Source organism: Nylanderia fulva, unplaced genomic scaffold, assembly GCF_048542155.1.
Source record: "Nylanderia fulva isolate GAGA-0341 unplaced genomic scaffold, ASM4854215v1 Scaffold21, whole genome shotgun sequence".
NCBI classification, from domain to species: Eukaryota; Metazoa; Arthropoda; class Insecta; order Hymenoptera; family Formicidae; genus Nylanderia; species Nylanderia fulva.
The window spans coordinates 64394-88814 of NW_028190275.1; the positions used below are offsets into that span (position 1 = coordinate 64394).

Consider the following 24421-nt stretch of genomic DNA (forward strand, 5'->3'; position numbering starts at 1 on the left):
GAAATAAGCTAAAAGGAACAATCTGTTTATTCTGTATTACCGACTAGATATTTCGCTTTTTTTTATCTATTGCAACACGATTTAATTTTCCTTTCACTTAGGTTGACCTATATAATTAGCAGCGTGGATGTTACAATACATGCTTTAGATTGGTTATAATTAAAGATAAGATATTTTAAAGATACTAGCTTATTTTTGATACATTTATATTAACAACATATCGCAATAAAATTAATAATATTAAAAATTTAATAAGAAAAATGTTTATTTTTTAATTAATTTGTGTGTTGGTAATTTTTATACTTAATAACTAATAAAATAATCTAAAAAGTATTTTTTTCTTTCTTATTTTAATTGCACTGTTTAATTGATTGCAAGCAACGTAAATTTACTGTTTTTTTTTCTTTCTATATACATTTCTTTAAAGTATATGCTAATCATGGAATTGATTTAACAATAAGTGAAGCTCATAAATTTGCTTTATATCGCTGACTATACATAAATTTTGCTTTACATACCAAGAACAATGGCAATCATTGATTATCGTGTTATCAATGCAAATAGCTACAGTACCGGCTAAAATTATATAAATATATTAGGTGCGCAACTAAGTTCTCGCTGTTTTTTTTATGAAAATGCAACTTTATTGTGAAAAAATGGTTACAAATGAATCATTCAAAGTATTGCCCATCGTTAGCCACAACTTTTTCCCATCTTTCTGGCAGAGCTCGAATACCGTTACGGTAAAAGTATTCGTCTTTTGAGGCTATCCACGAATCAAGCCATTTTTTGATGTCTTCATATGAGCGGAACTGCTGATCAGCCAGACCATGTGCCATCGAACGGAACAAGTAATAATCGGACGGCGCAATATCTGGGGAATATGGCGGGTGGGGTAGGACTTCCTATTTGAGCGTTTCCACGTAAGTTTTAACGGGTTTGGCAACATGAGGCCGAGCGTTGTCATGCAGTAGAATCACTTTTTCGTGCCTCTGCTCGTATTGTGGCCGTTTTTCGCATGCAATCGCTTGGAAATGGCTTGGCGGGTAACTCCTAATGCTAAAGCAAGCTGTTCTTGCGTTTGGCATGGATCCTCATCGAGCAATGCCTCCAATTCAGCGTCTTCGAAGGTTTTTGGCCTTCCTTCACGCGGACGGTCGTCAACATCGAAATCACCGTCTTTGAAGCGACGGAACCAATCACGGCACGTTGTTTCACTTAGAGCAGCATCTCCGTAAACTTTTTGGAGCTCTCGATGCGCTTCAGCCGCCGTTTTCTTCGAATGAAATGAGAAAATCAACACTTCCCGCAAATGACGATTATTTGGTACAAAATCAGACATTTTCACACAACTAAAAGTATATGACGCCAAAACAAAATCATTAACATGTCAAAGCGGTTGGTTTACCATATGTCTAAGCTTGGCTCGTGACGTTTTGGATATGTCAAAATCGACCAGCACTTACTGCTGGAGCCATCTATAGACAAACAGCGGGAACTTAGTTGCGCACCTAATATTATATGCACTTTAAAACAAGTTATACTGAAAAAATCAAAAGGCGATATAAATTTAGCCGGTAGTATATATACAATATAAATAACTTTGTTGCATAATACTCTTATAAATACTAAAAAATTACATGTGTAAATGGTCTTATGTAACATGTCTTGATTTTACACAATGTAAAAATAGAGTGTTTTATATATACATAAGATATTCAAAATATACGAACCATTTTTTACATTTTAATTTAAAATTTGATTATTTCTTAACGAAAATTTCCGCTCACAATTTATTAAAGAATGCACGTATATAAAAGATGACTACTAGGTTTCTCGAAAATGCAGCTCTAATAGATAAGACATATAAATTTTATTATTTAATCAAAATTATTGTACAGTTTTTATATCCTGTAGAGGCATTTCAAAAATATTTATATCAGACTATATGTACGATTTAAAGCCGGATATCACTGCTGCATATATTTTGTAACAGTATAACGAGTACGTATAGAATATACTAAATGATTATACACAGAAGCAGTTCTGTGAGCGTTAGTTCACATTCCTTTATACCCTATAAGAAAAGCGTCGATTGAGGTCAGAGATATCTTGGAAAGTCGGTATCTGGGAAATTGAATGTATTCTTAAATCTCGATACAGAGTTCATAGCTGGTATTCGATGATATCAAATCGATCGGAGCCTTCAAACAATCCAAGACAAAAATACATTTGTCCTTGGAAAGTCTGGCTATAAAGAAGGCAGAATCTTTTATGCGTCATGCTCGATACAAACACGTTTTAACTATTCTTCCCGAAATAGAGATTTTATATGTCAAAATTCTTCATAAAAAATTTACTTTAAGCGATTTAAAACTTTCAACACAAGTTTCGAAACACATGCATTTAAATTTTAATTTTTAGATTATTTCTTCGATCATAAATTTTTATGGAAAATATTTAAAGAATGTTTTCTATAATATGTGTGTGCATAATGTATATATGTATATGGAATATATTAAATAAGAAAGATATAAACAAACGGCAATAAATTTATATAGAATTTATTTTAAATTTACAAGATATAAAAACTATGAGATGTACATTTTATTCGTATGTTTAAAATATTTATAATGTATGTACATATGATAAATTACATGTGTATTATACTAGATGGATTTCTGTCATGATGAAAGAGTTAAAGCAGAGTTAAAGTATAATAAATTTTTCACACCATTTTTTATGTAATGTGTAATAAACCTTTATTCCAGTAAATATACATATTTCGGGTAATATAATAATATATTTAGCAAAACAATACATACATATATATATATATATATATATATATATATATAATATATTTATCAAAACAATACATATATATATATATCTCAAGAAAACTTGTATACTGAAGTTTCTTAAAGATAATTATGTTCTTACATTATTTATGTAGAAAAATTAAATTGATTAGTAAGATCTACCTTTTTCTTTTTGGAAATGCCCGCGAATATATCAAATTTGTATATTTATATCAAAATTATAACTATATATAATAGTAATGTTGACAATTGCAGGAAAATTTCTATATCGATAGTATATTAAGAAAAATTTCCTTGTACCTTTAAAATACATCCCATTGCGTGTAATTATAAGCAGTTAAAAAATATATGTAGATACGTCAGGTAATGAATAAATGTTGAAAAATTATCGGTTCTCTTCTTATCGCGTTCCACAAATCACATATACATATATATATGCATAATAAACAAATGCAATAGATTGTTTATTTTAAATGCACCATCTCTACGAACGTGCCTATAAACGGTAGCACTTTTATTTTTTCCGTAATGTAATCCAGGAAAAACCTTACCATTTCAACATTGTTATAAATAAAATATAATAGGCCGAAGTAAAACAGGTATATCGTCGTGATATGGACAACGTACATTCTGAAACAAATATATGCTTGATAGAATACAATGATTTTTATGATATATTTTTAAATTTAAATTAATTTAGTGAATTTGATTGTAATGTGTATGTAAATTAAATATAAATCTACGTAAAGAATACTCACACTTTCTGATGTCGACGGGCTCTCGGCAAAGTAGACAGATCTTCTTTCATACAGTACTGCCTTGCACCGAGAATTATATGTTTAAAATATCCCGGTATGTCGACATTATAATTTAATATTGGAAATAGCTTTCTATCAATTGGTGACTGTTCGTTGCTCAAAGCAATTAGATTTTTATTATAAAATATCCATTGTCGCGTGGTGAAGTATTGCAGTACGTCGAGGCCGTCTAAAATTCGTCTCTGGATTCTGATCATACTATTTGGAAAAATAACAATAAAGATAATTAAAATAATAGTTAAGATAATGTCTAAAAAATACGAAAAACTTATAATCTCTCGAAAAAAAAATACTAAAAAATACTAAAAATCACAAAACTTACAATCTCTTTTGTCGAAGTATCAGCATCAAAAAGTCGATAAAGTACGCGGGAATGATTTGGAAGAAAAAGACAAAGATGTTATGCACAAATTTGTTACTACGTATGTCGCCATCCGGATACCAAACTTGGCCTTCAAAAGGATATTCATAAATAATTTGCCTACCCTTCTCCAATATTTCACCCCATGTAATACGTGTTATTTCGCCTTGCGTTATATTGATTACGGGTATACTTTTCCCACTATAAATAATAAATAGAACAGAGAAATTAAGCAAAAAATTGATATTTCTTATTCATTTAAATGTAAAAATCGTGCAAAATATAAAATAGTCAAAGTCAAATAGTCAATGCAATATAAAATATACATAAAAAATTTTTGATAATCTCTCTATTGTATAATATTAAATAATTTAGAAATTGTGATAATAAATTCGTATTTATAATCAATTTTATTAAGTTAAGTAAGAGAAGCTTAAATATATATTTTTTATCTGAGATAATTTGAACAATCTAAAATATGATTTTGATATTAAAAAATATCTTTAACTTTAGTGATGAAAAAATTGATGTTGTAAGCACAACGTTAAATAATAAATCCTATTTTGATTTAAATTATAAGTAATATATTTTACTGTTTTAGAAAAAAACGAGGTTGAATCAAATGGAGATACATACTTATCGTTTTCAGTAGCAATTTTGCTCGCAATTGTGATTAAACAGTTAATTGCATAATCAACCGGTATAACTTCGGCATTATAATTGCCATTGCAATGCATAGATCTAATAACACCTTTTCCTCCACCGACAAGCAATCCTATAGGTCCATTTAAATTGTCGACCCATCCTGGCATCGGCTCGTTATAAGAAGGTATCACTGCGACGAGATTAAGCAATTTTTATATTTTTTTTATTTACATACAACTGCCGAGAAATTATTTTTTATAATCTTTGATAATTAATGCAGTATACCAATAATTACCGATCGATGGTCTAACAATGCAGCAAGGTAGCTTAGGATATTCATTGGATATCAATGTTTCAGCCAGACGTTTCGAATACGTATAAGTATTTGGATGCGGATGTAGTAATCTAGAAAAAAATTGCAAAACTAAGCAAGCAAAATCTCGCAGTTTATAATTTTTTAAAATTATATTTAAATATATAATTAATAACACACACTCTCTCTCTCTTTTTCTCTCTTTCTCTTATAAAAATGCGTGCGTTGACTCGTACGCTTATTCTGAATATTTATAATTATGAAAAAATTGCAAATTTAATTACTTGGGCGTAATAAGATTGATAGCATCTTCGTCTAGCCATTGAACGAGTCTCATAATATCTTGAGGATCATCAGGGGAGTCATAGGTACGCTCTCCTAATTCCTTTTGGTCGACGTGACAGAAGGCTGTACTTAGATGCACGAAAGCCTGCAACTGCTTCATCGCTTTTGCCAATTCTAGTATCCTTGTTGTACCTATCTTGAAAATCAAATCGAACTTCATATGTATTTTACATATATCATCAAGAACATTAGACACAAAGTTAAATCTAAAAGACATATTAATTTTTATTATATAAAAATGTATCGTGCGCATACAAATAATCATTGTAATTAAGAGTCACATCCAGTAAAATAGTATAATAAAAATAACTAATAGTACATAAAAAATATAAAAACGCAACATTTTTATGTAGAGTTAATAACTTACCATGTTCATTTCAACGGCATCTTTTAATTTTGCCTCCAATCGAAGAGTAGCGGCACAATGGAATACCACATTTACCTCATTTATTAGATGCTCACGTTGTTCATTAGTAAGGCCCAAATTGTCCGAACATATGTCACCGTTAAATGGTACCACTTTCTTCAAAACTTGAGGTTTCTCAGTTCGTATTCTTTGAAACAACTATAAAAATATTAGTTATCAACAACTATTTGGAATTAATCTTTTGCATATACGTACATTATTATTCATGTTTACAAATATTTTAGCTGGAATAATACATGTATATCAAATAATAAAATAATATTAACTCTTAATCTCGATTGTAAAATGTTTTGAAATAAAAATACTATTTAAATTAATTTTTAAAAGATTGGAGCATTATAATTTATATATATATATAGAATTGTAACGTATTATTCTAAAAGCAATTTTTTTAGGAATTATTAAAAGTGTATTCAGAAAAGTTGACAGAACTCTAAATAGAAAGGTTGCGTCTTATAAGACGCTATTTATGAGTTTATTTAATCAGCCTTATTCGTAATATATTCTTTACATAACTATTAGCTAACAAGTCAACAAAGTTTACATAGCTTTCTTAATCGCGAGCCTTATTAGCATTAGCAAAAAATCAATATAATTAATCATTTAATATAAAAATTTATGTCTGATATTGATGATTATGTTTTATTTTATATTTTATGTTTTAGTTTATGTACAAATGCGCGTTATGGCATTTATAAAAATGTTTCAGATTTATAAAAATCTTTTTGAATAGCGCGACATTATCTTGATATTAATATAAAAGTGGAAATATTATAATTTGTATATCTTACGGGCAATTTAAATATATCTTCGAGCCGACTGTCGAAACTGCGACCTCTCTTAGCTCGCATAAGAACGTAGATTTTGTTGAGATCAGAACAGCTATACAGCAATTTTTCTACGAGCACCTTGCCCATGAAACCAGAAGCACCAGTGATGAAGATAGTCTTGTCTTTGTAGAAGGATTGAATAGTGGACCTTGGTTCGTCCATGGCTGAAAATCGTATATTGCAAAATTGGTGGTCAAGAGACGGAAAAAGAAACAGAAAAAGAGAAAGTGCATTTTACTGCGGTAAAACATGTATAGGAAACCGCACAAATTTAATTTGCAGTGCAATTTTTATACCGCTTGCACATTATTACACAACTACGCAAAATGTTGTAAATTGTTACACACGTTGTTTCAAATTCACCGTATTCATCTTTCTGGTCTGGCGGTTTGTTATTTTACCGCAGCACGCATAATTTTGCGCGCAAAAGTTTCGTTGATAGAAACTTCTGCGCAAATAAGAATCACATAAATCGATAGTAAGTTGATTTTATTTACATTCAACCGATTAGTTTCCTAGTCCAATTTGCATCTCTGAATGCTAAAAACTTTTTTAGCATTCAAATCGTATGAGAGTATATATAGATGTGATTATACATATATATATATATATATATATATATATATATATATATATATATAAGTACATGATTTTAAATTTAAAAAATTACATTAAGGTAATTTAGAATCATTATTAAATGTTGTCATATGACGTTCTTTGAATATAAGTATATAACTTTGTATTTAAAAAATCGTAACAAAACACATCATTATATCAGATCTTTTTCATGGTAATTTTTTTGTTAGGTATTTGAATATAATTGCACAACTGCAAATATCCACATTATAAAATTTTAATGTTCGATGAGTTATCTTTGCAAATATATATGCGTGTTGTAATTATTTTTTCTGAAAAAACTGTAAAAGAATTTTAAAGCTGCAATATGCATTCGAAGCTTCGAGAGATTGTTGTCTTTATTCTTCGTATTTTTTTTGTAAAAGTAAACCTTTTGAAGGCTAAGAGATCACGAGTATCTGGGGCAATTACTTTTACCAAAATGACGTAAAAAGATTTTGCAATATGTGCAGGTGTTTCTATATATATCATGTATTTGAATATATAACATATTAATTGTTTATACTTAGGATGTATCTAAACATAATTTTCAACTAAAGTTTGAATGCAATATATATTTTCAAAAAATACAAAGCTAAAACTAATTTGATCATAAATAACATTAATTTTAAATTAATGTCGGCCTCAAATTTACATAAGATTGCATGCATACATTGCATACCACTCAATTATGAAATTACTGCCGAAATTATATTCTCTTTCGATTATATTTATTTTGTAACATATATATATATATATATATATATATATATATATATATATATTTATTTCACGTTGAAAGTTTAAAGAAGGAATCTTAATGAATGATGATGATGATGACAATGATGATGTTTGAGCGATTTTACGCACGATTTGCCACGGTTGCATTATTAGATTTCACAGTCAAGTTAATAAGGAAGAGCAGAAAATATTTGCTGACATTAAAGATACAGACAGTGTCAATCAAACTGAAATGTGTCCAGAAATTGCACAATCAAAATTTCGTACGTTTATGTAATTGATAGTGTGCATCACTTAAAGATATCGAATCCGCATTACGTTTCGTGCTTGTTGCACTTGCACTTTCACCTTCTCTTTTTGCACGGACCAAATTACTCGAAATAACAGGGCGCCGATAAATGAAGTTGTTATGAGTCATATCACTGTATTATTTCTGCAAAAACTGCCACTTCGCCTTTAACATTTTTGGTTAAATTACATTTCGATTCGAAAGGAAAAGTTGCATATGTCAATAACCATTATAATATTTTCGTAATCAGGAATGACAGATCCATAATCGACGATGACATAAAAACAAATACTTAATTTTAAACTGTTAATATTGTTTCTTTTCTTGTTAAAATTGTTTGAAAGAACGTAGATGCGTAAAATATAAAGTCTCGCAGTTTAAATCTTGTTTGAATTCTATCTTGTCATTCTAATCTTGTTTGAATTTCATTAAATTCTATTTTTCTTGAAAGATTGATAATTCTCGCTTCTTGGATTTATTAAAATAATTTTAATTTGTGATATGTAAAGTTGTGTTATGATCAGTTACATAAAAAATTGTTTTTTAGTATCATACGGTTAATTCATAATTTTTTTTCTTCCTATTACGAAGATATTACGAACGCGAATTTTTTTCTCACGTTAATCAATCTATTTATTTATTTAACTATATTACTGAGAACTTTTGCATAAACATTATGTACATAATAAAATATGCCGTACTATTTTTCATTGTTGAATGCATTTAAAATGTTATCTTTAGCATTATCAAAAGAAGAAAAAAAATGTATATTTTGTATATGTATATGCGATTTTTTTGATATCATATTTTTATTAGTTTAAATTTTATAAATTATTGAAACATATATATAGATTTCAGGTAATGGTTACAGAATATCTACTCACTAAGAATGAAATTGATTACATAACGTTTAATATTAATTCGTAGCTTAATTTGCTCGCTTTTGGTCGTATTAACTTAATCGTAATTAATCGGTACACATTATTGCAAATACTGTAATGATATGTTGCGTAACACGACAATTAAAAAATACGGTAAGATGATTTTTATCTTATTTATATATCTTTCATCAAACGAGGAAACGCACATTTCTACGCACTGCTAAGCACGGAATACACGCATGTAATACGCAATACGTATGCAGTTTAAGCATTACATCACATGGCACATTAGAATTTGTGTGTTAGCATAACGATAGTTTGCACAAGGAACAACGCGATCTACCATAAATCCGTAAAAGTAAATTGAAATGTGAATAGATGTAAATTTTTTATTCACACAAGAACAAACATCAAACATTATTCTATGCATCATCATCCATATATAATGTTAATACACATCCGTGTATTATCATTGGTAAATTAAAATAATAAAAATAAAAGAAGGTAAAATGTATTATGGAAATAAAAAAAAATTATTTGATAATTATTTTTATTTAAACTTACACAAGTATATAGAAAAAGAGAGCGCCAATATAAAAATTAAATCGGGAAATATTTATAAGTAGAGATGTCAATTTCATCTAGTTCATGTTTAGCCCTTATAGAAATTTTCCTATAAGCGCATGATATTATTTAATATTCTAGGCGTATTCTTAGAATATTAAATATTCTAAAAATACGCCTAGAATATTGCTTAAATATTAAATAATATGCGCTTATAGGGTTATTACTAGTAACGCCAATTTATCACTTATTTCGAGTACTTAAATTACTGTATATCAGTATTTTAAGTACTCGAAATAAGTGATTAATTGGCGTTACTATTATAGTGATAAAAATTTCTACAAGGGATGTGGTTCTCAAGTGATAAAATCGCTGATGATGTACTATAAATAAAAAGAGAAATCGAGTTAAAAAATGAAAAAATCTGCTATTTATAATTTAATCCAACAGTAAAAATAAATGCAACTAACGAACTACGTTAAGCATCAATTGTTTGATGAAAAATTAAAATTTGTCAGCAAGTTTAATTGTATCGGGCAAAAATTTTGTTCATCAGTATATACGTGGAGTGGCAAAAATCATTCGAAAATTGACAATGAATTTAAAATAATAAATTTAAACTAACAATATATGATATATATAAATAATGAGCGAGGATACTATTGAGGTACCTGTTGATGATGTTTCACACGTTCGATTTAATCCTTCGTTCGTCGATGATCAGTGCGTTGTTTCGGCCGCGTTTGCTATTTTCCGACAATGGATCGCTCGTACTCCGTGCTCGCGAACTTACTGAGCTCCAGCGTAATCCGTGCTGAAAGTTGTACTGTTGTAGAACGATCTGCCGGTCTTTATCTTTCTTTCGTTCTTTCTCTTTTTCTCCCGCTCTCTGTTTCTTTCCCCACCTGCAGGTAACTGTAGCTGTTACACTGCGCTACATACCTGTTCTTTGCTTGCTGGTTATTCAGCTATTTTGTGTAACTACCCGTAAGCTTCACTGAATCAATGGTATTTTTTTCAAATCATTACTGGTATATTGAAAAAGAAGCAAAAAGTTCTTAGTTATTTTAAAAATTGCTGTTATTTAACGTTAAATAACTTTAGCCATATATCAAATGAAAGGATCAACACATTTGATACTATTGCATATGATATAATTAAAAATATTGCATTTGATAAATATTGAATTTGCTTATTGCATTTGGCATAATTGTAGATTTACAAATGCTACAAAAAATAAAAATTTGTCTTTGATTTATGTGGTAGATTTGCGCTATATAGAAATTTTTTACGCGAATGATTTGTTGCTGTTTGGCGGTAAATTATGTTACAATTGCGACAGCCTCGACTAATTAGCTTCCTGTTCAGAAGAATCTAGTCTGTGTCAATTTTCTTAAACTCTCACTCTCTCGTTCTTGTGAGTTATGAGTTCATAGACCTTCATCATTCTTGGATGTTTACGAAATAACATAAGAACACCATAAACGTTACACCATTATGTAACATAAACATCAGCTGATGTAATTAAAATATGTGGAATTTGTGAAATTAAGACAGGCAAAACACTAATATTTTACGGAAAAAAAAATTTTTACTTGTTTTTTATGAAATATTTATACCATTTAAATACGTTGATATTTTTTAATGAATAATTTTAAATACTTTTATATTTTTGACACAATTTATATCACATAATGTTTTCACGTAAAGAGTTTTATTTAAATAAATATAAAGAAATTTAAAATACTGGAGGCTGAAAAAGTTAATTAGTGCCATAAATAAATAACATAAAAAAGAAATAAAAAAGAGAGCGGGAAGAGATACAAAATATATTTTAATATTACATATAAATAATACGCAAACTATGTTTAATTTTATCTTATTTTAGCAGTAGAAATATAAGATTTTAAATTTCCATTAAAAAATATATTTTTAGAATACGTTATATATCAATACGTTATTATATTTATAAGAAAAAATATTTAAAAAATTGTGCAAAGAAAAAGAAAAGTGGAATATTAAAAGTACTCATAAAAAATTAATAAAATACACATTTGAAATTGATGTAACATAGTTAGAATTGGAAACCAAAAACTTATTGCTTACACCGCAAATTTTATGGAATGTATACTTTATGTGCAAAAAGTTTGACGCAAGATTATAATTTGTGAAAAATATTAATGTGATTTCTAAGATTATGATTAAAGAAACGCTGTATTTATTTATGTTATTCATCTTTACTTTTTTATGAAAGCTAATAATCTACTAATACACTAGCAGATTAGAATATCAGGGAAAGAAAGTAATTAAGCAATAAAATTGTAAAAATAAAAGAAGGCTCTTTAATATCTTATGTAACATTTGCCGTGCTTAGTCTTCATCAAGATGATTAGTATGATAGCCATTAGTACGTCAGTTCATAAAACATACTCCATAAAAAGACCTACGTACAAAGTGATTTTATTGGTATAAGATTATTGTTATGCATTTAAAACTCGTTACGCAGTTACACTTGCATTAGTCATTTTTCAACAATTAGCTTCAGATGAAGTTAAAACATCATTGAATATATCAATTATTATAATTTCTCTAATTTAGCATAATTTTCCTTATAACAATTAAAATATATAGGAAATATCTGTAGAAATATTGAAAAAGTAAGCCTTTTTATTGTCTAGTTATTTTCTGCGCCATTTAATTATACAAATAAACATCTTACATATATACGTGCACGCACGTATATAATAAAAAATATACCTATTGTATATAAAAAATAGTAGAATAGAAATCCTATATATTTATACATTGTGTATATAAACATAAATGATAATTCTCTTCCTGTTTTCTATATGCTTTTTCTAATTTAGAAGAAAAATTGTACAATTCAAAAAGTTTCAAAAAATTTTAAAAATATTGTCGTATCGATATAAATAATTCGTAAAAAATTATTTTTTTTTTTAATTTAACTCTTATAATTTTCCTGTTATATATATACAACATTAAACTAATATAGAGAATTTTGTCCTCAATTTCACAGATTATGGTTTTTGTATAAAATATAAAGATAATGTAAAGATATATTGCATTAAAGGTTGACATATATTGGTTACGTATGTAATTGTAAATTACATTACAAAATAAAAATTCCATATATGTCGAGATGTTAATAGAAAGAAAGCGGATACTAAAAGGATTGATAAGTACACTTCTGTAAATGGAATCTTATTTCTTTTTAAGAGAACTCCACATAAGAGCATCCAGAGACCTACAATGCAAGCTAATGTTCGTCAAATGACTAACCTTTCACAATTTTACTATCTATAGCCACACACAGTATCTAGTTTTACAGTAATAGAGTTACGCTAACAAATTCTACGGTGCAAAGCAAGCTAAAAAAAGTAAGCGCTGAATTGCACTTTCACAAATTGCGTCGTGTTTAGTATTACAAATTCAAAAAATAAATGCGTGTTAGCAATCTAGAATTATAGGTTTTTCATCAATTTTTGAATTTATAATGAAAATTTAAAATGTAAAGCATATCGATTCTAAAAGTGAATGCGGATGAAGCAAATAATAGATGTAATTAAAATATCTTTCAATCTATTTCTCTTCTTACGCAATCAAAAATAATTCAAAAATAAATTTAATAAAGCGTCAAACTTTCACGTCGACGAATGAATTGAATTAATTGAATCATAAGACTGACACATTAAATGTCGTAAGTGACCAAGGATGATCTATGAGATGATCAAGGTAACGTTTGTCAAAATTTTAATAAAAATTCTTAGGTAATAAAATCTGACCTCAACTTTTGTAAGATACACAGGCATTTAAAACAAAGAAGTGTTTTAAAAATAGAAAAGAGAGAGCACATTTTAAAATAATTATATTAAAAAAATATGCAATACAAATGTATTTAATTCTTTATAAAACTTACATATCCTTGCACATATTTGTACATGTTTTAATTTGTTGTCTGTAAAATATATTTTATAGTTACATTTGCATATACAATATGCAGTATACACTTATAATTTTTTATTACGTATAAATTCTTTAAAGGATATGTAAACATTATAGCTAAGAAATACCTGCGGAATAAACTTCTGCGTTATGGAAATGTTGATAAGTTTTATGTTGTATTATTATTTTTAATATATTTGCTTCACTATGGGCCAGTATGTCCCAATTTTCATTTCTTGAGAAATATCCGATAGATAGCATATCTTCTCTTTTCATTAAAAACAAAAAAAAAACAAAATATGCTATCTATCCGATAAAATTTCCTAATAAGTTGGAACAATCAGCATGTCAATCTATTAAGAATGAAGCAATCGATGAAACGCAATTAATTTCATATTTGAAATTTTAAACTCAGTTAACCTGTAATCTATTTTGGCTTTAGATTGTTAATACAAGATTAATAAATATTAACATAACAGAGCACATTATACTTAAATTCTAATTGATTTTCGATGTATTTTACAGTACACATAGTTTCTTACGTCAAACAATACGATATTATATAACTATATTATTATAAATAATGAATAAACTATGAATCATAAACTTTAAATTAATAAAAAAATAAATTATATAAATTAAAAGATGTGAATTACGTTTTAATTACATTTTTTAAATTATTTCTAATTCCCGTTTAATCGAAATCTTGACTTATTGCTAGTGTTAATTATAAAGTTAATTAAGATAAAATTGGTTACGACTTCTCAACAATACAAATTCTGCTTATTACGAATATAAATAAGAATATAAATAAATGTCATGCGTTCGGAAATCTTTTTCTTATCTCTTGTATATAATTGTTGAATCTTATTATCAATGTAACCGCATTGCATTATGTATCATTTGATTCCGGGAAAAAAAAATTTTATATTTAACAATATAAAATTATATAGAAATATATAAAATTATACACATATAATCGCAAAGTTATATATGAAATATGTTCATACATAATTAGATAAAAGTGCTTTTTATATAATTATATAAATTTATATATATATATATATATATATATATAATAAATAAATATTTCTTCATCTATATAAATATATATGTTTCATATATAATTTGACATGATTATATAATATGAATCTTCATAATTTATATATAAATTTATATAATTATGTATAAAAATGGACGTATTTTACACATAATTTTACGATTGTATAATTATGGAATTATTTATATATAATTAATATATAAAATTATATATACACAAATTTTCCGGGATTTTTACAATAAATATTATTCAAATAATAAGCTGTTTTTTGTAAATTAATAAAATAAAAAACTCGATAAACAACGTTTAAAGTACAACATTAAATAGTTAAATAGTGCGTAATAAAATAAAACAGAAAAAATACGTCAAAAGAAACATTTGCTTATATATGTATATAACATCATAATTTTTTCTGTTACATTCTTCTTGAAGAGAAAAACATATCTGCAAAATTTTAAAGTTTTTTTACTATATTTTACTACAAAATTTATTATATTTTACTATACAATTAGAATTTTCTTTTACACATAAGATAGAAAAAGTTCGACATTATTAACTCTGATAATCTATTATAATCTAATACAAGTTAAAGCAAAATTTTACATTTACAATATTAGTTTGAAATTAATTCTTAATTGAAATTAATTCTTAATTATTGAGATTAAAACTTGAACGATTAATTTAATGCAAAAAAATAAACACTATATTTTGTAATCGTGTTTATGTTTACAATATATGTTGAATATTATTATGCTAGGGATATTAGAATTTAATAATATTATTCTTGCACATATCAATTAACAAACTTATCTAATAATTGCTTTCCTTTTTTCACAAATTATTGAAAACTTATTATTATAACATGTAGCGTAATAAAATTGTGCAATTGAGTATTTCAAATCATTACTACATAAAACATGATAATGCATTTCTTGCATTTCGCTCTATATTTTTTTTATCAGATAATGTAAAGATTACGTGTAACTTATAAATATTTTACATTAATAGCTTTTATTAAAAAATATACATTAATAGTTTTTATTTAAATATAATTAAATAACAAAATTTTACTTGTCTTCTATTAAACTATTTTTTAAGCTAAACACTGATAAAACAAAAGAGATTAAAGTTCCTTTATTTTTCTTTCTTAATTTACGCTATATGACGTACAAATGTTCACGTTCAGCTTTAATAGCCTGTTTATTTCTAAGTATATATTTAAAGTTTTTTTAATTTTTTTGTACTACATACTGCAATAATTAAGTAGATTTCTCTTATATCATATTCAAACAGAATACTTAACTTTTTTATAAGTCAGTGAGTAATAACATAAATGTTTAATGTTTCAGTGTTTAGTTAATACGTATTGTAAAAAAAAGGTTTCTCTGTATTGCGTAAATATATGCAATATATAATACTCTAATACTTAGTATGATGCGCATATTATCGTAAATTTCTATTGCGTAAATAAATGGCATAAAGAAATGCACAATTTAACAAAAAATTATACGGCCAAATTACACTAAATTTTTTTATATAATATTTTTATATAATTTTAAATGAATTATTGGATAATAGTAACTTTTGTTTAAGTAATTTCAAATGCTCAAGCAAAATGTAATTTAAAGTAAACTATATCTTGAATCAATTCTTGAAATTATATCAAACTATGTCTCCTTTTATTAATCAGAATTATTTAACGGAATTACATATATAATTGAAATAAACTTAAAACAATCAGATAATGTAATTTTTATAATTTCACCAAATCTTACATTATAACAATTTTAGCAATTTTTCTTTTGCAAGTTACTTATATAACATGACATAATGTTTCTTATATAGTGTGAAAAACCTGTAATATTAAACAGTAATTATAAGTAGATTTTCTTTTGCAAGTGTAATAAATGGTTAACGATCAAACATTCAACAAATTTTTTAAATAATTAGAACAAATGCGATTTGCTTTCCGATTCATGGAATAATCTTTTTGATAATAAAAACATAAATAAAATATATATATATGCTTAGAGCATTCATAATTATGTAACCAAGATATATAAGACTATACAGATTGATAAATCTTTTCCCTGTACAAATTAAAGTATTAAAATTAACAAAGGAGGAAAAGATTTATCAATCTGTATAGTCTTATATATCTTGATTACATACATATATATATATATATATATGCTTAGAGCATTCATAATTATGTAACCAAGATATATAAGACTATACAGATTGATAAATCTTTTTCCTGTACAAATTAAAGTATTAAAATTAACAAAGGAGAAAGCGTTCTAATTTCAGGTAAAAAACAATTTATATAGCCAATAAATAGATTTATAGTTTATTTAAAAAAACAACTGACTTCTCAAGTCACTCCAGCATTCCCTTAAAAATAAATTTAATGAACGTTTCGATCCCGCCTTCGTATCATCTTCAGCATATGCATCGACGCAGATGTGTATTCATATTACTATAGATGATAAATGTAGAGCGGGTAAACAATCAAGTCCTTCAGCAGCACTAATAATAAGCACTTAATTATCTTATTTGTTCACCCCGACCTATCAACATTGAGTTACGTCTTCGAACTAAAGACGCAACTCAATGTTGATAGGTCAAGGTGGACCAATAAGATAATTAAGTGCTTATTATTAGTACTGCTGAAAGACTTGATTGTTTATCCGGTCTACATTTATCATCTATTGTAATAAATACACATCTACGTCGATATGCTGAAGATGATCCGAAGGCGGGATCGAAAAGTTCATTAAATTTATTTTTAATCTAGAAGATTTGTGCATTGTTTACAGCTCTCGTGCTTTTATTTAACCCGTTTTGCCAATATATATTTCATTTATGTTTTTCTTATCAAAAACATTATTCCATGAATCGGAAACAAATTGCATTTGTTTAATATTTAAAAACATTTGTTGAATCCTCTTGATCTTCAACAATTTGTTATACTTGCAAAAGAAAATCTATTTATTATTAATGTTAAATATTACAGGTTTTTTACATATGTATAAGAAACATTTTGTCAAGTCATATAAGTAACGTCAAGTCAATAAGTAATTATATGTATATAATTTTACATTATAACAATTTTTTTTGTCTTTTGCAAGTTACTTCCCAATAAGCACAAGTACATCCTATGTACGTACAACGGATGTCCGGTCGGACATTGTGTACATCCATCGGATGTCCAGATTACCTGCAGCGGACGTACAAGGGACGTCCATTGTACGTCCGTTTGCAACTGGTCTGGACGTCCATAAGTCGTCCATTATTGGTCATTTATGGATTTTAAATGGATAAATTATGTATCTAACGGACGAATTTTGGATCTCATATAAACTAATTATGGATCTAATGGACGAATTTTGGATCTTTTATGAATAAATTTTAAATCTTTAATAAACATATTTTGGTTCTTTATTATACATGTATATCGTTGAAAATGACATTTAAAATTCATAAAGAAGAAATTTATAAGCAATAATAAATTTGACATGCAAAATTAATTCATTTTTATACTAATCATAAAATATTGCAGAATATTTCTTATTTTCGCATTTTATTTATCCGAATTTTTATTTGTTCAATTTTTTCAATTAATTCAATATCTAAATTTTTTGTGTTGGGATAGTATCAGAAAGGTTAAACTGATCAAAATAATTATAACATATTTAACTGTAATAGCCACTTTTTGCATGCGCTTTATAATTCTCTTAACTAAATTTAATAGCGAGATAAACAGCGAATCTTGCGTCGCATAGCGGCAAATGAAGGAACTATTACAAGATAATATTGCATAGTATATTTTGCAATGTCTCCAATAAAATATTAAATCTATAATATTTGCACAATGTTGCTTCAATATTTATTATGATACAATGAAATAAAATATTTATGCAATATTTTAGCAATATTTCGTGCTGTAAGAGAATTTGATGGACATCCTGTGGACGTCCAAATATTAGTCACTGATGGATGTCCGAAATCGGATGTACAATGGACGTTCATTTCATGTCCATGGACGTACATACGTAAAATGGATATAAAATGTACGTCCATAGGACGTCTTGTGCTATCTGGGTTATATGACTTGACATAATGTTTCTTATACATATGTAAAAAACCTATATACATATATATATATATATATATATGTGTGTGTATATAATATTATTAAATTAAATTATTGATGTAAAAAAATAAATTTTAATATTTTTAATATTTATTTATATATCATCTTTGTGATAACATTAAATAGATTATTAATCTTTGATATTAAATTCACAACCATTTTTTACTTTATCAAAGTTCTTTTAACGTTGTTTAATTAAAGAAGTATTTAACATAAAAGTAAAAAAATTTCAAAAAGTTTTTAAAGAAAGCCTATATTAAATTATTATTGTATACAATTAAGTTTTTTATTTTTCAAACTTGTTTATTAGATTTATTTTTCTTTTAACGAAAATTTTAGTTTAATTAATCTTTTAATTTTGTGGAAGGACATGGATTATTTTAGCTGCAAGTCATTGTAAATTCATCTCAAATATAATAGATTTCAAATTTAGCGCGCAATAAATCGATTACGCACACGCAGTATTATTATTGACACTTGGAGCTGACATAATAGAGAAAGGAATATACACGAATTTTCAGATTAATGAATTGCTTTTAATCATAATTTGACATTTCACTTATCTTGAACAATATGTCAAAGTTACTGAAACATATCCAATTGTTTTTTGATATAAAACAAGTCATTTTATCCATATATACTTAAATATTTGTTTTAACCTATAATAACATACATACATATCTTGATGTACATTTAATTACGTATTATTAGTAAAATGTCATCTTCTCATACGACAGAATTGACCGAACAGTTGGTTAAAGATTATGGGAATTATGCCAAAGTGGATTGGGACAATCAGGCGAGTGTATCATCTGTTTCCTGCTGTTTAAATAAATTCTTGATTTGTTGATCAATTTAATTAAATGACACATGCTTACAGATGAGAAATTTCCGTGATATTATTGAGGATACATTGATACGACTGGAAGAGTATCAATCAATTGTTACAATGGTCAGCGAGAATCTACATAAATGCAAATAACTTAGTACTAATCCATATTTTAAACACATTGTTGTTCTGTAAGGTGGAGAATGGCAGTGCAGAGTGCATACAGCAGCATCTTCCAAAATTACAATACATGAAGGATGGTATGACCAGTCTTTGTAGAAGAATAGATGCATTGGAGCATGTTGTCGCAATGGCCAATATGAATTTAAGTTCACTAGAAGCCACTGTAGATAAGGCAGAAACAGAATTAGGTGTATCAGATAGATTATTTGGGATACTAAACCCTTTATCATTTTTTGTAAGTAACTTGGAGAAATCTTTTTTGTATAATGTATTATTAAAAATAATTATATTCTCTTTTTACATACATAAAAGTATATGAAATTCATATATTTTTCTTGTATTAAAGTTACGCAGTAATTTCTTATGTAAAAAACTTGAATTTGATCAGTTTTTTTTATATTTCAGAAAAAAACTCAAGAACCTGTGGTATCAAATACAGTGTCAATATATAAATCACCAGTAATTTACAAGTCTGATGACTATTTTCAAAAAGAATAAAATACAACTGCATATGAAAAAGGTTTGGAATATGGAATATCTGCTATTGGATTAAATTCAGAAAAATATAAACTTAAGTAAATCAGTAATATCTAAATATACAACTATGAAACAAAAGTTGTGAACATTGGACAAATTTAATGATTTTTTAATTTCTGTTATGTATTAGCTGTTCATATCATAGAAATAATAGCTATTTAACTCATAAGATTTTATATATATATTTATTTTTTATTGTTAGTGCAATCATTATTTATACAATGACATTATTTCATTTTTTACATTCTTAGATTTTAGAGAAATGTTATAAAAAGATTATTTAATTCTCCTCTTCTCAAATTTTCTAAAAATGTATTTAAATTCTGTTATGCCTTGCATTATATAAAGTATAAAATACTAGTACAATTATAATATAATTAATAAAATACACCTTACAATTTCCAGAAATAAAAATATATTTGTTTTTATTAATAATGTTATTATATATATTATTCTTATACAGCTATCTTGTCTATTCAGAATATTTTAACATGCTGCAGAAGTGCAAGTTTTTAATTGAGCTTTCTTCTCTCCTAAGGAACAACTTCCACTTATACAATGCCTCCATCTCGTAATTTTTCCTATTCCACAAGTAACACTGCATGTAGACCAATTGCCCCATTGATCCCATATTTTCGGTTTTCTATCATTTTTGCCTGTCGACATAATTTTTCGCACTAGTTATAATTGCATTCGTGGATCATATCAAATTTTAATAACTAAATTAAAATTAATGAAATACCATCTTTTTCTACACAGATATAAATTGTAGATTAATAAAAGAATTTAAGAACATTTATTTTTGCAATCAGAGAAAATTAATATTGTAAATTTTTTAATTTATAAAAGGTTTTATATTGTTTTCGTCTTTATTTTGTGAAAAAGAAAATATTTAACCGCGAACATCCTATGGAAATTTCCACTATATTTCCAAATGTTGTGTTCATGCGTGATAACTTTCACTCGTTCGTTCTCCAATGGGAGGGTTAGGTTAAAAATTAAAAGAAAACATTTCAACCAAACGCTTCCTATAGAAACTTCCATTCACCGCTTTAACTTTATGGTTATTATATGAGACTTCCTTTCACCGGGTGTCCTTCAATATGGGTCAAATCAAATTCTATCGGTTATGATTAAGTACCGAAATAACGTTCTTGGATAAAAACATATTAGAGAAATAAATAAATAAAAATACGTTGAATTCCAGTTATAAAAAAGTTTTGTTAATATCGACAAGAATTTCAATCCGTAGAAATTGCAAAAAGGAAAAAAAAAAACATTCCAGTCAAGCAGACCACAGAAATTTCCAACAACCGGCCCAAATGTTTATGTGCATTTCGATAATCGGTATTGCGAGAAGGTAAATCTCGAACCGGTCTTGGAGAAAGCCTGATGCCGAGTGTATACGATGACTTGCGGTCACGACTTCACGCCCACTCTTATTTATTTATTTACTATATCTCGTGCAATGCGCATGTTGCACGCAGTATAATTGCATTGCACTATAATCTCAGCTAGATTGCAGTCTTCATTATCCTATCACACATTGGATGATCATGCCATTCTGTTTATTTGGCTGATATTACGTGTAATTACATGTAACTACGTGACAGGTATCAATGAAGAATAAATTAGTAACTATATAATAAAATCTTATATTTATTGCACAGTTTTAAAAGTCAAATTCAAATATATGGACTATTTAAATCTGCCTACTAGTTAATTATATTTTTCTCTATATTATAATCTCTTTAATTATACTTTTTAATTATAAATATAAAATTTTATGTACAATCAAAATGGTTTACCTGCTCGTTTTATCTGTCTCCGAATGTTGTCATCCTCTTTGTGATCATCATTAGTATAGCGATCCGAATTGTAATTTTTACGTCGGAGTCTATTCAATTTTATCTCGAGTTTGTTTGTGAGATCACTTTTTGAAAGAGTAGGAGTAATATTATTTGACGATATTTTGTCACTCTCCGGAGTAGCTTTCTTGAATGCTAAAATTAAAAAAAAAATTATTACATTATTAAAAAGTTAATGAAATATTTCAGCAATTACCCATAAAAAACAAGAATATGACAAAGTGAGCTGAAATTAATTGAATTCGATTCATATTAATATAACTTTTCGTATTATCAATTTTATTTTCTATAAAATTATGTGTAAAATTATCATAATTGTCACAGCTATCACAATTATTCAAGTTTGCATCATACCAATGTCATTTTATTTAATTCGTATATACTATACTATATAACGAATAAAAGACTATCAAATTATTCAATTTTTATATATAGTATTTAAACTTCTTATAAATATATCAATATATGTACGTCTATCAATTTTGCTTTGCAAATAAATATTTTAATTTCCATTTCTCGTGTTAATAAATGCAATTTTATAAAATCTAATTTTTTACAAATGGATAAAAAAATCTTTACGAATTAAAACACTAATATATACTTGCATTTTTCTCTGATCGAGGTTTTATTTCGAGTAACAGAAACGTTATTTATATCGCAATATAAAATAAAATAAAAATTTCTTATTCATACACAACACTTTTAAGATTATTAAAATGTATTTTTTGTATTACACAATATATATATATACGCATAATATATGCATATTGGGAAAATTATTCTTCACCTTTGAAATTTACACAGATCAAGATTTTATTCCGAGCCAACCGAGAAATCCTTTGGTATCGCAATCCTTAAGACGACAACCTTTCAGTTGCGCTTTCTTGAGACCTTTGATGCAATTTTCGGACAAACAATGACGCCAACGAACTTGTCGTCCTTGTCCACAAGTCACGCTGCATGTGCTCCAATTACTCCAATTGTCCCATGCTTCCGAATCTGCAAGGGAAAAAATGAGAGAATATAGAATTTATTTAACATTGCCTTTTACTTCGAATTTTATGCAAAGAAAATAATTAAAAAGAATCGATTAGAATTTATCTTCCAAAATTAATACCTATGCAATTTTAAAATTGAATATATATGCATATATTTAATCAAAAATAAATGTCTTATTCTTACTCAATTTAATTTGACCACATTTTTGCAGAGTGTGTTATCAATTAAATTAAATTAAATTAAATTAAATTAAAGTCAATGTGTTCTATTTTACCTGTATTTTTATCAGTCGGTTCAATGTCTCTTGGAGCGATTCTGTGCTTCCTCTTCGTTAATCGTGTTCCTCTTGTTGTCGTGATAACATCTGGATGCATCCCGTTAGATTTACGATGCCTTATGAGATGTGCAGAAAAATTTCGCTCGTAACCGAGCAACTTTCGCTGATGCATTCTACTAGTGCCCGTGCGAAAGCACAGATGTGAATCTCTCCTTGCATTTTTGCAATAACATTGTTGCATTAACTTTATAATTTTTATCTAAGGCATGAGAGATATTAGCACGAAAAAAAAAAAAATATATATATATATATATGTTTGTGATGTAAATAGAAATCTGTCTTAAAATTGAAATATACGCGTATAAATTTTGCACTTCCTATTTCGCGAACCTGTTCAGAGTTATTTGCTGTAAATCGGATGGGAAGATGACACAATCGCGAATAAATGTCTAAATAATAACTTCTTCTTTCATTGCTGAAATACAAACTATTGAATAAATCATATTGACAAGTATTCTACGTTGAGGTGAGAATATTTATTCCTCTTTTATGACATGACCAAGAAATTGATTTCTTGCGGTATGCAAAACGACGAGATGTTCGTACATTGCAATCCATCCATAAAAGAATGAAGAAATTTACAAGTTTATTACAATACCGTTTTGCATATCGTAATATATACGGATAATAGCTTTTCAATGACGTGTAACTTCGCGCAATTTTACCTTCGAGATTCATTATTCAAATCAGTAATTGATAAAATTACGTCCTTTTCCGGCACGTTAATCGCAAATGTCTTAACGGTGTAGAATTTTGGAAATGTAAATACTTTATAAATCATACATCCAAAATAAATATTATACAGCAATATTAATGTAAGTAATACTTGCATATCATA

The 24421-nt window shown here is 27.0% G+C and overlaps 3 protein-coding genes across 3 annotated transcripts; 1 reads left to right on the top strand and 2 right to left on the bottom strand.

The window, feature by feature from the left end:
- Positions 1-3296: 3296 nt before the first annotated feature.
- LOC114930905 (putative fatty acyl-CoA reductase CG5065) lies at positions 3297-10471 on the bottom strand. The gene is given in 10 exon segments (XM_029302765.2): positions 3297-3397; positions 3399-3452; positions 3581-3838; positions 3963-4202; positions 4638-4836; positions 4942-5051; positions 5244-5440; positions 5672-5869; positions 6523-6725; positions 10323-10471. Coding segments are annotated over 9 exon segments (1485 nt in total). The 5' UTR covers positions 6724-6725; positions 10323-10471; the 3' UTR covers positions 3297-3369.
- An 8810-nt stretch (positions 10472-19281) lies between these two features.
- On the top strand, positions 19282-20548 carry Blos4 (biogenesis of lysosome-related organelles complex 1 subunit 4). The gene is made up of 4 exons (XM_085482587.1): positions 19282-19629; positions 19711-19782; positions 19856-20077; positions 20248-20548. The coding sequence occupies exons 1-4, from the start codon at positions 19546-19548 to the stop codon at positions 20338-20340; spliced, it is 471 nt and encodes a 156-aa protein (XP_085338713.1). The 5' UTR covers positions 19282-19545; the 3' UTR covers positions 20341-20548.
- A 1777-nt stretch (positions 20549-22325) lies between these two features.
- Positions 22326-23809, bottom strand: LOC114929569 (uncharacterized). The gene is made up of 3 exons (XM_029301133.2): positions 23521-23809; positions 23035-23246; positions 22326-22382 (listed from the first exon to the last, which is right to left on the bottom strand). The coding sequence occupies exons 1-2, from the start codon at positions 23762-23764 to the stop codon at positions 23053-23055; spliced, it is 438 nt and encodes a 145-aa protein (XP_029156966.2). The 5' UTR covers positions 23765-23809; the 3' UTR covers positions 22326-22382; positions 23035-23052.
- Between the last annotated feature and the right edge of the window lie 612 nt (positions 23810-24421).

Coding starts and splice junctions, on each gene's coding strand:
- Blos4 (XM_085482587.1), top strand. CDS start 19,546: ATGTCATCTTCTCATACGACAGAATTGACCGAACAGTTGGTTAAAGAT. Junction 19,783..19,855: donor ATCAATCAATTGTTACAATG/GTCAGCGAGAAT, acceptor TTGTTCTGTAAG/GTGGAGAATGGCAGTGCAGA. Junction 20,078..20,247: donor TAAACCCTTTATCATTTTTT/GTAAGTAACTTG, acceptor TTTATATTTCAG/AAAAAAACTCAAGAACCTGT.
- LOC114929569 (XM_029301133.2), bottom strand. CDS start 23,764: ATGCAACAATGTTATTGCAAAAATGCAAGGAGAGATTCACATCTGTGC. Junction 23,247..23,520: donor ACCGACTGATAAAAATACAG/GTAAAATAGAAC, acceptor TTTCCCTTGCAG/ATTCGGAAGCATGGGACAAT.